Here is an 18,465-nt window from a genome sequence, read left to right as displayed (position 1 = left end):
CCCGCTCGTAGGCAGTTAGTGCATAACTTGTTGTCGGCAACAAACTTAAGTTTAGATTCGTAGTTAGTATCAAGAAATTTGACACAGGAATAAAGTGGATGATTCATTTTACACATAGGGCACGCGAATTTTGGTTTATGCTGTGATTTTTGTGGTTTGCTGTTGGTAGAAACATTGCAGTGCACTTTGTTATTATTGTAGTTATGAGTGGAGCTAGGAGTGATATGTTTTTTGTTCACTTCGTGCTTATCGCGTAAACTCGAACCTTGTGAATGTGATGCCTGCAATGTTTCTAACATATCTGCACGGTTTCGTAAAAATTGCAATAAATCATCCAATTTAATCTTCATCTGAGTGTCGCCGCTCGTAAGGCTACTTTTATGTTGTTCCCACTCGCGTTCAGTGGTTTTATCGAGCTTTGACACTAAGATGTAAATAATCAGAGTATCCCATGACGATGTAGGTTCGCCTAGGACTTTTAAAGCGCGTAAATTTTTTAGTGTTGTGTCAATTAACTTTCTAATAAGTATATGCGATTCTTTAGGCAACGACTGAAGAGTAAATAGATTGACGTGATTGTGGATTAATAACCTGTTGTTATTGTAGCGATTAAGAAGGAGATCCCATGCCACCGCGTAGTTACTTGACGTTAGTTCGAGCGCTTCTATTACTAACAAAGCACTACCAGTCAGCGATGATTTTAGGTAGTGGAACCTTTGGATGTCACAGAGATCCTTCGAATTGTGAAGTAGTGATAAATAAATATCTCTAAATGCGAGCCAGTTTTCATACGTGCCGTCAAAAGAGGGAAGTGATAAAACTGGCAGTTTAATTGCCTTCATTGTTGTGTTTTGCGTAACAGTGGGACTTTTGCTTTCTGTACTATTAAATTGACTTAGAATAGACTCGGCGAGGGCCTGCGCAGTGAAATAACTATCCTCAAACTGTTCTCGTTGCGTTAACTGGTCATCGAGATTCGATTCGAACACATTCGCTTCGATTTGAGTTTGAAGATCGTTAAATTCAGTGTACAGGGTCTCTGCTCCTTGTATGCGTAGTTTTAAATTTATTCTACAAGGCTCAGTTAAAGCGTCTAAATTATCGCTACAGCTTTGAATGTGGGTTGCGAATTTTGTGAGTCTAGCCTTTATAATGCCACGTTTTTTCACCAATTCGCGAACTTGAGGTTCAATCGCGGCATCGCAAATGGCCCTAGCTGGCGATTTATCGCGTGGTTTACTAGTATTTGGTACTACAATATCATCTAGCCCCATTTTGGTTAGGTTTAGTATAGAAAGCTGGAGTACTCACGTGTGGACTTTGGACCCTGATGCAACTCCGCGTTGTGTAGCGGCGAAAAGGAGTCCCAATACCGGTCACGCAAAGATTACTCGTCACGGGCTCACTGGAATTGATTAAGCACGGTATTAAGCAACTGAAGACAAAGGGTTAGGTATAGGGTGGCTGAATGTCCGTACCGAAATATGCGCGTTTAAAATCGTTGGATGTCCAGTTCTCGTCCTATAGGTATCCCAATTTAGCGCGTCCTTGGGTGTCTTCGTGCTGCATACGCGCCTTCCGTCCAAGAAGAAATGTCGATGCGCTTTCTCTTCCAAAGGTGCTGCTTCTCAATGGCCTCTCAATTCGTACTCGACGATTGGCGAAGAAACCGTTGATTATATTTGGCGAAGAAGGATCAATATGTTCGTGACTAGGCGCTGCGTATTTTTGAGAGTTCGACTTTTCTTGGATGGTGAAATAAAAATCCGAAATTGAACGTGCTTACTCTTATAATTCTAAAAGCTTAATCTACGTGTCCATGATTCGAGGATATTGGGGTAGAGGGGGACAATATGTCGTGACGTAGGGTGACGAAGGCGTATATAGAGCTCCGTATTGGCCGCGATATGTGTGACGCGACATACGCAACTGAGTCGCTCCTACCAGAGATGTCGCTGTGGGTCTCGTACGGAACACAATGTGATTCCAATACATCTTTTCGTATTTTCCAGTCCGATTAACCTTGCGTTCTGGTACATTCAAGTGGCCGTTGCTGGCCGCTATGAAGCTCAAAAGTGCTTATGTTTATATATGAAGTCTGCCTATTTCGCACTCATGATACTTGTCTGCCTACCTGCCTGCACCTGCCTGCCTGCCTGCTGCTGCTGCCTGTGCTGGGGCGCTGGAGGCCTTGGTCACTTTTTCTTAGTATACAATACAATACAATACAATACAAATACTCTTTATTGCACACCTCAATAAAAGAAGACAATACAAAAGAAAACAGAAATACAAGCAGAGGTAAACAACAGGCGATCTTATCATTAAAAAGGAATCTCTTCCTACCTTTGGGTAACGGAAATTAATAAATTTACATATGTCAGTAGGTGTTGCAAATGCGATGAAAGAAACCTATATAAATACATCGAAAACAGACTAATTACCATGCAAATAAAAATAAACAAAATAAAAACACATAAACAATACATATACATACTTATATATACATACATAAATAAATACATATATTATGTAATCTAAATATATAAACGTGAAAGACCTGACTGACTGACTGACTGACTGACTTAAATCAACGCACAGCCCAAACCGCTGGGACTAGAAAGTCCAAATTTGGCAACTAGATTCCTTATAAGGTCTAGGGGTCCACTAAGAAAGGATTTTTCAAAATTCATCCCCTAAAGGAGTGAAATGGGGGTCCAAAGTTTGTATGGGGAAACAAGATTAGTTAGACTATTTTATTCCAAATTTCACAGGAGTATTCCTAAAGATAAATGAGTAAACACGTGTTTCAGGTTTTTTGAAAATTGAACCCCTAAGAGGGGGAAAAGTCCCCAATAGGGTTGATATCTCAAAATAACAATATGGGTATCGTTTTCATAGTATTTTGAGACGCTAATAACAAAAATGGCATCAAAATTAAAATTAACGTAGCCGAAGTGAACAATCATCCCCCTGGTGGGGGTGCAATGGGGTTGAAATTTCAAAATATCAATATGGGTATCATTTCCATGGTTTTGTGGGACGCTAATTACAAAAATGGGATCAAAATTAAAATATAACGTAGCCGACGTGAACTATGGCCCCTGGTAGGGAATGCTAATTACGAAGATAGCATAGACGGTTGTAACATACACGCTGATTTACAGCCACACGTGATCCAGACTTTTGAGCATGCAATGCCTTAAAGTAATTTTTTTTAGCTATTAGCTCAGGGGAAATTTCACTAATACCTACAATGGCTGTTGAATTGTTGGATATTGATGGGACCATGTTGGCTCACACCGTAGTACCTATAATTGGAGATGGAGCCTGTCAGGCCGCGTAGCCAAGATGCCAATCGCTTACTCTCCGTAGCGATCGAAACGCAACTGTCACTGTCGCGCTAATATGGAAGAGTGATAGAGAGACATAATGCTTTTCGTTGTCGAAGCGATAGCGATTGTAACCTTGGCTAGGCCGGCTGTTTCGCGCCATCTCCTATCTTCTGTATGATACGCAGGTGATGGCCAGGGAGGTGCGCGAGCAAATCGTTAGTCACGTGGTGGCCAACTGGGAGGAGTTTGTTATTATGTCTCATTAACAGTAACGGTGATAATTACTCCAGCTCCGTTGAATACTGCCTTGAAATGTCGCGCCCGTTTACTTACGGTAGTCTCTGCGAGTTGGTAGCGGCAGTGGGTTTTCGAAGTTTACCGCAACAATGAGCTATATATGAGAGTTGGTACTGTGGGTAATCCGGTGGGCCGACTAAGATTTTCAAGTGATTTGTCTAGCGGTCATTTTGACGTATATATTCGCAGTGAATTACTCGTAAGACCCACAATATCAGAGCCCCCTTCTTCACTCCTCTCTGTGGTTGCCAAGAAGATTACCACGAGAAGGAATGAGGAGATTACCACCCCATTTAGAATCAGACTCATCATTATCTCTTACCGCTACCAAAACAGTTACTAAAAAACGCCGTGCCAGGTTCACGAATACTACACGGAACAAACAACTAAAAGCTGCCGCAAATAAATATATGCAAAACAAATCATCAGATCACCAAGCTGCCGTAAGCAATTACCAAAAAATGAACCCTGATGTACCTACACAGAGAAGCAGTAGCTAGGTATCAGCATCAGCAAGCCCACCCCGAGGTAAACCGTGACACCTCCGCTAGGTATCAGCAAACCCACCCCGAGGTAAACCGTCACACCTCCGCTAGGTATCAGCAAATCACACACACTGATACACTTCATCCATGTAAAACTCCGCACCATTTTGCAATTCTCTCTCAAGTTGCCGTTTAGGTAATGTCGTCCGAAAAACTGTCCTTATATTTTTCCCAGAGACTTAATGGGTCAGTAAGTTGACAAAAAACTAACATTATTATGAAAAGTTCACGCAGCTTGAAGGGAGAATCGCGCAACGCAGCTTCCTCTAAAGTTGAGTCCCAATGTTTATCGTCCTCTAGCAATCCAAGGGAGGACCACTAATGTAGTGTATAAGGAGGTGCTGTAGGTACAAAAGGCTACAACTAACATAAATAAAAAATATAAATTAAAAGGTTGTCACGGTGATTTTCCTAGCCCGGCTGGGGCTTTGCCCAGAGGAAACCCACGGACAATTAAAGTTACTAAATTAACCAATCTAAATCTTAACCAAAAACTCAAGCAGGTGCTTACACTTATTTCCATCAACTATTCAGGGGTTTCTAAAGGATGTCAAAATGAAATGTTAGTTTTGTGACACATAATTTATTTCTATTCTCACACTGAGGAAGTTGTTCTACAAGTAAATCATTTATTAAGCTAGCATTAAGCACCTTATTCTATAATGTCAGACGATAGAGCCGGGTCGTGCCAAAAATGGTTCTACAATGATTTACAAGCAGACCTATCTAAATTTGTTAGTCCCTAAATTATCATTTGCCATCACATATGATTCTACTAAATTCTTTAACTTTAAATTTGGAAATGCTTCTAGGACGGAAGGAAAGCGTACACCAACCTCATAACAATGTTCCACCAGTTCAAGCCCGACGTGTGATCCTCCGCTGTGCCGGAGCCGATTTGCTGCAGCGGAAATCTGACCCGACACCGCAGAGCAACACCGAAGGACTAAGGTCTCAGTTTGAAGGTGACGTCACCTCCATCCAGCAGAAGAGCGAAATTCTTATGGCGAACTGCTCACCAGACACACTTGAAGTTTTAGGAATATGGACAGACTTCCATACTCTGATATGCGAACTGATTTCACATACGTAGTAACATAAAAACGAAAAACCCAGTCAGCTGAAAGAAACAATTCAAGATTAATAACTAGAAGCATGTGCTCTGCTAACCTAAAAGACATTATATGATCTAAGTTTCTCACCAGCTGGAAATTCCTACAGTGGACTCATCTCACAGCTCTGATTATCCCATCCCACCCCATTGTTTCGCCAGCAGACTGGAAACAAAACGAATGGTCAAATAAGCAGGGACAGAGATTCAACAAGGAGTCAAACCTGAAGACAATTATATATTATCATATTCTACTTACTGTCTGTGGCAAAATAACTTCGGCATGAGCTTCCTAGCTCATGGATGCAGCGGCTGCTGCCTAACCCAGACTCGGATCGATGCTACCAGAGCATGATGTATTTAGCTTCACTTTCTAAATTAAAAGATGCCCATCCAGGGCAAAAGCCAACCAGGAAATGATCTCAATCTAACTGTCCCTGGGATAACACAATCAAAATAACAGTAACTAATGAAATTCATGGAATAATTTTTATATGTAAGTCCAACATATAGAAATAAATCATATTTAATTATTTAAATATATTTCAACCTTTTTTGTATTTATAGTAAGTCTTGATTTAAATATTTAATTAATATTATTCCATCAATTTAGGATTTAATTTGAAGTAGCAACACCATCAGATTTAATTAGTTTTTAATTGGCCAAATGGCTGTCATTTCTTTTGTTGCTACATCAATGACTTGCTTGCCATTAAACAAAACTATACTATATTTGAGACAAACCTAAAAACGTTAAACTGAATTATACATGCAAAGTGCAGTGTCACAAGGTGTTAGGTACAAAACGTACATTAGATTATATTAAATAAGTCGAGCTCGATTAATCGATATAATTACAATTGGTGTCTTCAAGTCAAGAGTGAATACTGTGAATAAGCTTTTACTGAAATAGTGAGCTACACCTTCGTAGGGTTGCAAATAGAAAAAAAACCAAATGTTTTTTTTTTTCAAATTTATGAAAATAAACATAAAAAAAAACCTGGCACCATGGTTTTTTTTCTAAATTAGGTTTTTTTTTCAGATGAACAAAAATATGCCACAATATTGAGGCGTTGGTGTTGCCAACAGTAAATTGCGATAACTACCACTACAGATTTCATTTATGTTGTTATTAATCAAAGTTGTTAAATTAAATTGGTTTAATGGTTAACATAAACTGACATAAAGTCTAAAACAAGTAAAACAACCGTATAAAAGTATTAACTGCCTTGCAAATTTTGAGTTTTCATACTTTTGAAAAAAAACGTACTCCAGAAAAAAAACGTTTTTTTTTTCATGTTTTTTCTCAAGTCAGAAAAAAAACCGTTTTTTTACAACCCTACACCTTCGGCCTTGTCATCACTTTCCAGCAGGTGAGACTAAGGTCAGTCACTGTTCAGTCCGTAAAAAAAAAACAATATTAAAAAAACTCTCCTGCGCGTGCGAAGCCGCGGGCAAAAGCTAGTATAATATAATATAGCAGTGCCAGCCATAGAGAAAGAGTAACCAGATAAAAGCATTAAGGAAGAGATAAGAAATGGAGTTTAAGTAGTCAGTGGAGTAAGTAGTTACATTTATTTCACTCATGAAATGTTCATATAGGTGATGGCTTCCCTTTTGACATCTTTAAACGTACAGATGTAGTGTATAAGGGTAAATTTTTGAAGAGGGTGTTTTTTCGACATTTGTATGGCAATTTTTTATTTTTGGAAAATCAGATTTATAATCATCGCTTTAGAAAGGGTTTTTAACAACAAAAAATATACTGTACGAGGCACCACTCTACTTTCTATAGTTAGCTAGATATGGACGTTTAAATATCGACATTTGTATGGCACTATTTAGCCATTTGTAAGGCGCTTTTGACATGTATATGGCATTTTTTCGACATTGTATGGCAGTATCAACATTTTTATGGTACTATTTACTATTTTTGTGGCATTTGTAATGCCCTGACAACATTTGTATGGCACCTTTTCGACATTTGTATGGCAGTATATCGACATTTATACGGTCAAAATAGCCGTACAAATGTCGCCATACAAATGTTGCCGATAGTATTTTTTTGCGATATTTCCTACACAATATAACGGATTCACTTATTTCTTTTACGATATATTTTAACACTGTATTTGTAACTATTATTGTAAAATACAATTTTTTATTTTGATTGTATACCAACATATTAAGCGTCCATACAAATGTCGTTGTAGTTGTACCAAAATATATCGAAAGCGATTCTTGCCTGTTTTTATATAAATAAAACTGCTTCCACGTCCACATTCAATGTTGATCGACGCCCAACTAACCGAACTATTGCGTCATAAACTTAATCTAACCGTTATTCAATAGACTAAGAAAATTTTGGGGGGTATCTTTAAGTCATAACAAAACAAGTGCCGCGCGGGACAACGATAAAAAGGCTTCCCTTATTTTATTAATAACTCATTAAATTATCGAAACTATTAAATCAATTCTCTAGAAAATGCTCTTTATAAAAATATAAAGTTGTTAATACGTTGCCTACATGCAAAGTTATGATTTTTTTATTGGGTGCGTGCCACCACTGGGACACGGAAAAAACGGCAAATTTCGCCGTTTTTGGAACTTCAAATTAGATTTTGTCAGAAACAAATAATAGTTAAGGTACAGTTGTACATTATACTTAAAGTTAACAATACAATGGATGAAAATATATACATACCCAGTCGTTCAGTCCTATGGACTTCGAGTTATAGCCGTGGGACAGCAAAAATGCCTCTTTGAAAATTGACCCATAATTGTTTTCCATCGTATTTTCTCGGAAACATTCGTATTTTTTTATTTCATTTATTAAAGTTCGAAACAATTAAATGAATCGCAGAGTTTCATGTTTCTTAACTGCTAAGCCAAAAATGGCTTGTTTACAGCTAGAGTTCGGACTAAATGCACTACATAGGTAAGTCATAAAATTGTACACCTGTCATGGTACTTCAGTCAACCTCAGTACTTATGTACCGAGACTGACTGAAATAGCAAGACACGTTCGTACGTTTCCGTGAAAATACGATGGAAAATAATTATGCGCGACTACATCTAAGTATTATAAGCATCATTGTCTAGATATCTGGGTGAAACCAGTCGACAATGGTTTCGCCACATCCCGCATCTCTACGTCATTAATTATGTCATTCTTACTGATAATGTCAGGACCGCAATTATTCTAAGGTGATGGGAAATCCTTTATAACGTTATTTTACCGGAGTTTAGGTAGAGTCAAGTGTTAAAATATGGCAGCATATAACTTACTCAAAAATATGTCCCATAGTTGTTAATAGGGAATACTTATTACGCAAAACTCTGCGTAGAGGGCGTCACTAACTCAATCACATGGCCTACCGTGAAGGCAGATAACGAAATTTCGATTTTAGCGTTGCGCCTATTTTTCAGTAGGTACCTATGATTTGTGCACCCATATTTTTACACTTGACTGTGCCTAACAGATATTACATTATAATTACGATAAAAAAAATAATTTATTGACCCAAAAAAGAAAAACATAATAATAACAGCATAGGTACCTTCAGATCCACAGCGCAGGCTTCGTCATCATACAGATAGCTCATCCACCATTCATTATAATTTATTTAGTTTTCAATCATATACGGTACGGTGTGGCATTGTATTACGGCGAATAATTAAATGAAAGAATCCTTAAATCTGCAGTTCACATTTCGAAATCTTAAAATTCTAAATTCTTTATATATTCGAGAAAATTCTTATATCTTCGGGTGACAAGCAAAAGTCACTAAGTACTATCAAAAAATTAAAGTAACAATGCACTTTATTACACTTGTAGCACGGTTTATTGTCCAATAATTTCAATGGTGTTAGTTAGTGACTTTTGCTACTTATAATACTTATTGATATTTGAAAACATAGTTGCGTATTTGAAAATCAATTAGATTATTCATAAAATATCATTAATGCCAAAATGTATCGTCGGGCTGTTTTAATAATAGCGGTTATTTAAATTCATTTTGTGCATATTTTTAAATACAGGAATTCTAAATAGCTTATGTTCATCATTAAAAAGGTGTTATTTATAAAAATAATCCACAATTTCAACATCCCACACTCGAACACAAACAATTCCTCTTGTTACGTGATCGTTATTTAATCTTCGCATATTGTATCTCAAACTTCAAAGCTTAGCCTTGTCACGTCTTTAAAAACTTCCTTGCCGGTTATTCTCTTAAGAATACAACCATTTTCGCTAAAGATAATTAATCTTAACCGCCTACTCCCTCTGAAGTTATTACTAAACAATATGAAAGTTTTGCCAGCAATTTTAATCATGCATTTGTGTAGTTTTAATATTGATTGTAGTTGGTTATAATTTAATTTAACAAACATGAAATATTTTAATGGAATCAGTACGTATATTATGGTCGTTCTTGTCTATCCCGCGGTGTTAAAAAGTGACAGTTGTTTTAGCATGTAGATAAAACCATCCATAACACGCCTGCAGATCATGTTACATTAGGACAGGGGTCTCCAAACCCCAGCCCGCGAGCCAAATCCGGCCCGCGACGCGTTCCAATCCGGCCCTCCGACACCCAAAGCGAGTGCCCACTGTCCGGCCCGCGGAAGCCAGGCCAGGCTCCAGGGTTTCAGCATTCATTGAGAGTAGAACTGTTCCTAACAGCAGCAACCAGACACCCTCCCCCGGGCAAAACCGACGGTGGCCCGCTCGAAAGTTTCTGAGGCGCAAAATATGGCCCTCAGCTAAAAAAGTTTGGAGACCCCTGCATTAGGATATCAACATTATCAACACATAAAAGAATAAAAGACAGTCCGTATTATTGTTGTCAACAATAGGAATGCTTACCCTATACCCTTAAAGTGTCGTCTTTAATAATACCTAATACACGAAACGTTTCGTTTCAATCTTTGAACCAGTACAACTTGAGCCCCGTGCCCTTAAGGCAACTTAAGTAACGAAACCGTAGTATTACCAGATGAGTTAGCTGCATACTATTTTTTAAGTAATAGCAACCCTGTTTTGTTGCCAAAATGTAATTTTATCTTTTGGCATTGCATTTACTCCGTTTAGGCACTTGTCCCACCAAGAGCGAGTAAGCGATTAACTATCGGCGATTTTCTCGTCCAAGAAACGAACAAAAGATTAGGATCCTGTGTTAGTAAAAGAGACACATATATTAATAGTTCATCGCTTGCTGTTCACACTGCCGGCGAGAACACTCGCTCTACTAGTTTGTCGCCGCGATAAGATAAAACTAGCTCAGCGGTACTCGCTCGGCGATGCTCGCTTCGTAGTTAGAACTCAAGCTGCGAGACCAATCAGTCTGCGTGTTCGGCTACGCTGCACCGCCCGAGCGAGTGACGCGAGTAATAGCCCGTCGTGCTGGAACACTCGCCTATAGCCGAGCGACAAAACTATTGGAGCTAACACTCGCTTCTCGCCGCTCGCCCACTCGTTTCTAGTTTATCGTTCTACTCGCTTATCGCTCATCATCGGCGGTGGGACAAGACTAACGCTTTCACCAAAAAAAGTAATTACTAGAAAATACTGAAATAACATTTGAACCAAGTTAACGATATTTCCTAATGTAAGAAATTTTACATTCTTTACCTCCTTTCCTTGGTCTTACTTCCACAGCAAATGCTCGTTTAGAATTTCTTGTACAGTCAGCAGCAATAGTTGCTAAGCAGGCGAGGTGTTCAAAATGATCTTGATGCGACTTTATTGTATGTATATAAGAATAGTAGTAGTTGAGAGTAGCAGTATAAGAGCGCGTCAAGGCGTAATATTGACCACCTCGCCCGCTTAGCAACTTCTGCTGCTGACTATTATTTATGAGAGCAGAGAACTGTCATCGCACCTAGTGCACTATGATGTAGGTCTGCAACTCTCCGCCCGCGCAGCTGAAAGCAATCCCATTAAGGAAACTGCACGGAATGTACACCGTTTGTTCTGATTAAACCGAATTGTATTACCTACAGTAATCCTGGATGAAAAGGAGTAAATGGATATTTGCGGACGCGTAATTTATGAGATTAATAACAGGCCAATTCGAACGTGCACTGACATCGATACTAGAACAGACGGCGATATTAAAATAAATGATTATCTATTTTTTTTGCCAAAAATTTCATTTTCATTGGATGTTGTTTCTTTTCGAAAATAAAGGAATGTTTTGTTTAAGTGAAATTTGCTATCTCCATTATTTAGAGTACTTTCCCTCCAGGTGGTATTAGAAAATTCCATCTTGGGGGTCATCCATTAATTACGTCACACGAATTTCTAGGTTTTTTGACCCCTCCCCCCTCCTTGTCACACTTGGTCACTTTTGGCAAACCCCTCCCCCCTGGTGTGACGTCACATTTCTTCAACGAAATCGGCAATTATTTATTCAATATTTAATCAAAATATTTTTGACAAAAGAAATATTAGTAATTTTATAACCCAACACTGACTAAGAAATAAAATTAAACTAATAAAAACGATTATCGTTTCAAAAACTTGTTATTTAACTGTATAGTGAATAAAATAATTTAATGAAATTTTCGGTTACTGATGAAGTTAAAAGTGACGTCACAAAGTTTGTGACTCCCCCCTCCCCCTTGTCACAATATGTCACATTTTTTGACCCCCTCCCACCCCCTAAACGTGTGATGTAATTAATGGGTGACCCCTTGTATACTATCAAACAACTTTAGCTTGCTTCACCGACACATTTCCGACCTCCATCAGACTACGAGTAATTTCAAAGCACATTTGTCATTCTGTGAACCATTAGCACGCAATCAGAACTCAAATCTAACCGGTTAAATGATTCACGAAGACACTAAATTGACTGAGGACTAAGTTTAAGAATAGGTAGACCCTATAAGTTAAATATTAATGGCAACCGAGTTCTAATAGCTTCTAAATTGATTATGATAATGTCGAGTGGCAATCCGTCATATCTGCTTACCATGAAACAGATTTTTAAATTATTTATTTATTATAAGACTGTTATTATTTTTAAGTGCGCCGACTTCTGGTCGAAGGGTGTCGGGTTTCGGAGCTTCCGGGGCAAAATGCCGAATCCGACACAAGACCAGACGATTCAACGGCCCATATAACCATTCCAGTCGCAGAATCACAAAGTGGTAACTAAATGTCAGATGTGTCGTAACAGAGTCCACACAATGTGTCTAGAATTGTTTCGAAACAAAGTGTCGTCGCCGTGTCTACACTTTTCCGTAACAAGGTGTCGACACATTTGTGTGCACTTTGCGTGCGGTTTGCGACTAAATCTGACAGCAAATTTGTGACAGCAAATGTCAATATAAAATACCTCTTGAAAACCAAGGTTTGTCAAACTACTATTAGTGTCTCGTGTGCTCGTAATTCTAGTAAGTCATCATGGGCAATGCAAATGATAATAATCGACCGAAACCATATAAACACCCAACACCCGTCAACCTTTTACAGAAAAGTTTTTAAAGAAATTCAATAAGCTACTTAGGTCAGGCAACGAATGCTCCAAAAGTTGTAGAGGGAAATGCTCGGAACACAATTTTTGACTCCGTAACTCGGTTTGACAAGTTAGGAGGTGAACATATCAAAAGTCCCCGGCCGTAGCCCTTGAGCGGGGGGGAGAGAGGGGGCTTTGAAGGTCCCATTTTCCCGTTTTTCGATTATATCTCGGAAACTATGCATCTCAGCGACATGGCCACTTATACAAAATGAAAGTTAATTTAATTTGTTACAAGTTTATTCAGTCAATTTTTTCGATATGTTGAATAGTTTTTGAGATATCCGCTCTTGAAAGTTTATTTAGGGCTCTCAATTTTATCTTGATATATCTATATCAGTGAAGGTGCTAGGCCGTGTTTGGTATCGTTTTCGTATAAATCTGGGGTGCTGAATCCATTTAAGATATCACATTGACACCATTCCACAAAATAAAAATAAATCTTTTTAGGGTTCCGTACCTCAAAAGGAAAAAACGGAACCCTTATAGGATCACTCGTGCGTCTGTATGTATGTCCGTCTGAATACACAAAATAGTTCTTTACCTATAGATGACAGGAAAACCTATTAGAAATGTGCAGTCAAGCGCGAGTCGGACTTAATGTACGGAACCCTTAATACGCGAGTCCGACTCGCACTTGGCCGGTTTTTTTTAAACTCTTCTTGACGCTTAACCGCTGAACCGATTTCGTTGAAATTTGGTATAGAAATAGTTTGCGTCCCGGAACAGGACATAGGATAGATCTTATAACCAAAATCATCTTTTGAAGGTGTGAAAAGTGGCGTGGAAATTTGTACCGGAAATCAATAACTGCTGAACCGATTTATATGAAATTTGGGATGGTCTACATCTTTGATTTAGTTAAAAATGATGAAAAAACATGACTTCAAACCAAAACTTAAACAGTATTAACTTCAAGAAGTCAATTCTGAATTCCCCCCTACACCTCATTTCACACCTTTAAAGGATGATTTTTGAGATAACTTATTATATCCTGTCTCGGGACTCAAAATATATGTGTACCAAATTTAAATTAAAACTGTTCAGCAGTTTAAGCGTGAAGAGGAGTTTAAAAGAAAGTATTTTAATAAGTTTATATGTTTTTACTTCGGAATGGTGTCAATGTGATACCTTAACTAAATTTGGTACTGCGAATTTATACGAAAACGATACCAAACATGGCCTCGTAGCTTTACTGTTGTAGAAGTCAAAATAAAATTGAGAGCCCTAAATTCTTATTACTTGGCCAAACTTGTGTAGAAGGAAAAGGTAAAATAAAAGTCTTCGGCAGGAATATAAGACACAAATATATTTTTTTGCGTTACTATTTCATTCATCAAATATAAACATACCTTGATTATACTATTCTAGTGAGATCCTCATAGATAAACAAAAACATTTACTTAAAAAATTACAAGGTCGAAATATAAACTTTTATGACAAAAAAAATCTGGACACAATTTAAGAATCACCCAATTGCGTCGACGAATCATCTGTATTTTTGCTTGTTTCATTACCTCCTCGCTTCTTTTTTGTCCTTTGTATTCTGTAGCAATTTGTTAGATCTGAAAATAAAGATAACTTGCGTCGTCACGGATGTCGATTTATAGGTTTTAGGGAGTGCAGAATTCGAAAACGATGATCATTTTATAATCCAAGATGGCGGCTACGTATTTTGTCATAAAAGTGGAATCCAAAATAGTCATCATTTTCGAAATCTGCGCCCCCTAAAACCTATAAAACGACATCCATGACGACTTTTATGACATAGTGCATGGCCGCCATCTTGGAATCCAAAATAGTCATCATTTTCGAAATCTGCGCCCCCTAAAACCTATAAAACGATATCCATGACGACTTTTATGACATAGTGCATTGCCGCCATTTTTCAATTGAAAATGTTATCATTTTCGAAATCTGCGCCCCCCAAAACCTATAAAACGACACCCATGACGACTTTTATGACATAGTGCATGGCCGCCATTTTGGATTCCAAAATGGTCATCATTTTCGAAAGCGGGGCCCCCTAAAACCTATAAAACGACATACATGACGACTTTTATGACATAGTGCATGGCCGCCATCTTGGAATCCAAAATGGTCATCATTTTCGAAATCTGCGCCCCCTAAAACCTATAAAACGACACCCATGACGACTTTTATGACATAGTGCATGGCCGCCATTTTGGAATCCAAAATGGTTATCATTTTCTAAATCTGCGCCCCCCAAAACCTATAAAACGACACCCATGATGACTTTTATGGCATAGTGCATGGCCGCCATCTTGGAATCCAAAATGGTTATCATTTTCGAAATCTGCGCCCCCTAAAACCTATAAAACGACACCCATGACGACTTTTATGGCATAGTGCATGGCCGCCATTTTGAATTCCAAAATGGTCATCATTTTCAAAATTGGGGCCCCCTAAAACGTATAAAACGACATCCATGACGACTTTTATGACACAGTGCATGGCCGCCATTTCGGATTCCAAAATGGTCATTATTTTCGAAATCGGCACTCCCTAAAACCTATATATCGACACCCATCTCGACTTTTATGACAAAGTGTTTTGCTACCATCTGCATGCAAGACATTTCTATTATTTTTACGTACAAAAATGGCCCCCTGTCAACTTTCAATCGAGATTTAATCGATAATTTATTCGATTAATATTCAGATTAATTCAATTTCAATCTATGTTAGGTCGACTAAACTAATCGCGATTAAAATTTGAGAATTAACTTTTTTTATTCCATTAATTAGTCGAATAAACAGTTAATCGATTAATGCCCATCTCTGACCACGGCATTTTTACACTTTGAGAATATCTGAAAACAAATCAACACAAGGAGCCATTTTGCAAATCCAGTAACTTTGTTATTACTTTTGACAGCGCGTGTCATGTGTCAACACAGAGTCGACACAAAGTCGAAACATTGCAACTACTTTGTGACTGCAATATTTCTCAGCCTTAAACCATATTTATACATCATAATTAACAAGTTTCGTAGTATGTAAAGCGTTATTTCTGTTATTTAAGTATAGTATACGCATCGAAGTACTAAAAATGCTTCAAATAATAAGTTATTATGAACACAGGCACTGAGAAGTAAACAATTTCATTTCCGGCTAAACTAAAACAATGTGGTGGTGCGATGATTATATTACACTTAGTTTATCAAATCACTCGAGCAGTTTAATTCCCCATAATAATTTAAGTCATATTGTAATATAAATGCAAACAATATATAATTGCGTCTTGTAATCCGTTTTAGAGATGGCGTATTAATGTCACTTATTTTTATTTAAGTATTTTTCCATCTGACAGTTTCCATTTGACAGGAACAAAATGAACGAATGAACGAATGATTTTGGCATAAAGTAGTCGCAAACCCGAAACAATGTGTGCACACGGCGACCACACTTTATGTCACTTTGTGTCATGTGTCGACCCTTCCCCATTTCTGGTAACTGTGTCGACACGGCGACGACTCTGCGACTGGAATTGTGACCGAAACAGACGGTGTCGACACAAGATGTGTCAACACCGCGTCGTAACGGCGACTGGAAATGGTTGTATGGGGGAGCCACGCCGTTTTGGCGCCCAAATAGTGTTTAGTTTTTAAGTTTATAAAATGCATATATCGGGTGGAACAGAACAAAGGACTTTTACGCAAACGGGGAATTGTTTAGGCTACGTACTTAATTTTTCACTTATTAATCACGTTAAAATTTCTAACAGTTTTTGAGATACAGTTTTTTAAACATTAGTGTAAATATCGGTATGTTTCAACCCTAGCAAGTACCAGTAGATCTTATTAAATGACATGACATGTGTCAATTTAAAACTAGATTTAAAACGTAAATAACTTTGTAGGGTTGTCACTGATATAACAATATTTTATTTTTATGATTTTGTTTTACTTTTTAATCCAGCTTTACGATTATAATAACTCGATTGTAGATCACTTAGATAACACTATCCTTTCAGCTCAGTCTCTAAAAATGTTCCATCCTGTGTGTTAGTCTGTAAGGTATTTGTAATATGGGCATTGTTGCCTGATTTAAAATTATAAATAAATAAAATAATAGTACATTACGATACAAGTGCGAAAAGTAGGAAATTAATTAAATTGCGAATTACTTTTTCGCACGTGTATTGTACAACGTTTTACTGTACATATGGCCCTTTAAATTTTTGACATAGGCACGTATTGTCCTTAATCCTGCCCTAGGGCGGTTAAGTAGCACCATATGTACTATAAATTTAATTGCATGTCACTTACGTCAATCATAGCATAAGAGTTGGACATCATAGCGATGAGCAGATTCAGCAGCACGATGACGTTGATGACGGAGTAGGAGCCGAACATGAGCAGCCCCCAGAAGCGAGTGTAACTCTTGATGCCGGCCAGCTCGAAGTTCTCCAAGCCCACCATGCCGAATGACGCCCAGAAGAGGGATTGAGAGGCTTCGAATACGCTGGTGGTAAAAAAAAGAATTAAAACCAAAATATTACTTTGCTAATCCGCGAAAAGATAACGTGCTAGTCAATCCGTGCTAACCCGTTATACTTGCTTGCGTATTTTTTACATGTAATTAATGTTGCCACCCTCCCACCGCAAAACACGTTGAAAATTATCTAAAACACCTAATGCCAACGATTTCAAAAGTAAAGATGGGTCAAACAGATCACTGTGTTATATCTTTCCTGTAGACATACACAAGATTTAAGGGCTATAAACGTTAATTTTCTTATTTAACCCTTATCCACGTGAAAAGGTCCTCCTTTTATTTAGAGAACTATGATAAAATCATTACTTACATGCCCACAAGCTGTTAACTATTGCCCACAAGAGAGAAAACTAGTGTGTTCGCGCGAACTGTACATTTTTCTCTCCTGTGGGCAATAGTTAATAGCTTATGGGCATGTAAGTAATGATTTTATCATAGTTCTCTAAATAAAAGGAGGCCCTTTTCACGTGGATAAGGGTTAAATAAGAAAATTAACCTTTATAGCCCTTAACTCTTGTGTATGTCTACAGGAAAGACATAACACAATGATCTGTTTGACCCAGATAGGTCCGTTCATATAATTCCGAGCGAACATGTGTACTAACACTACTAACGAACTGGCCCACTTCGTAAGACCCGTTTTCAGGAATTATGTAATATCAATAACTCAAGTGGGGTAGAATCCATCTAATAGTGACCCTTCTCACACGGTCACTGCAAATATGTGCACAGTTAGCTTGGTCCGAGCAAAATCTGGACAAAAGAATTGTATGGAGTTTTCATTTCTTGTCGAAGACGTAACACACCTGACGCTCCGCCATTAAGGCTTTTCGAACATATTTAAAGGAATATTTTAATTTTAACAAACTTAAAAGCAAATACTTAAAAAAAAACACTGTGAATAAATCTTTCATATGTAACAAATTAAATAGTTTCAAATAAGTTCCGCGGTTAGCTTGGTTCTTTGTGGTTCAGCCAAAAAAGGACCATAGAAATAGTTAAAAATTTGATAAATTATGTGTCTGTTGACTGTTCTAATGGCCTTTGCACATATCGTATATATTTATTTGTATTACATAATACCAGTACCTACCTAATTCGTTCCAGATTATCTAAGTCTTCTTCCTCGCG

At 37.8% G+C, this 18,465-nt stretch overlaps 1 protein-coding gene across 1 annotated transcript in view; it reads right to left on the bottom strand.

Moving 5' to 3' along the window:
• Nucleotides 1-18,465, bottom strand: part of LOC134795220 (transient-receptor-potential-like protein) — a 395,634-nt gene that overhangs the window by 348,668 nt on the left and 28,501 nt on the right. The window contains exon 14 of the mRNA XM_063767051.1: nt 17,106-17,301. Coding sequence (XP_063623121.1) covers nt 17,106-17,301 — 196 coding nt within the window. The remainder of the gene's footprint in view (nt 1-17,105; nt 17,302-18,465) is intronic.

The sequence above is a fragment of the Cydia splendana genome, chromosome 11 (assembly GCF_910591565.1).
Source record: "Cydia splendana chromosome 11, ilCydSple1.2, whole genome shotgun sequence".
Lineage (NCBI taxonomy): Eukaryota > Metazoa > Arthropoda > Insecta > Lepidoptera > Tortricidae > Cydia > Cydia splendana.
The sequence above is the reverse complement of the archived record's forward strand: the minus strand, read 5'-3'. Positions and strand labels throughout refer to the sequence as shown.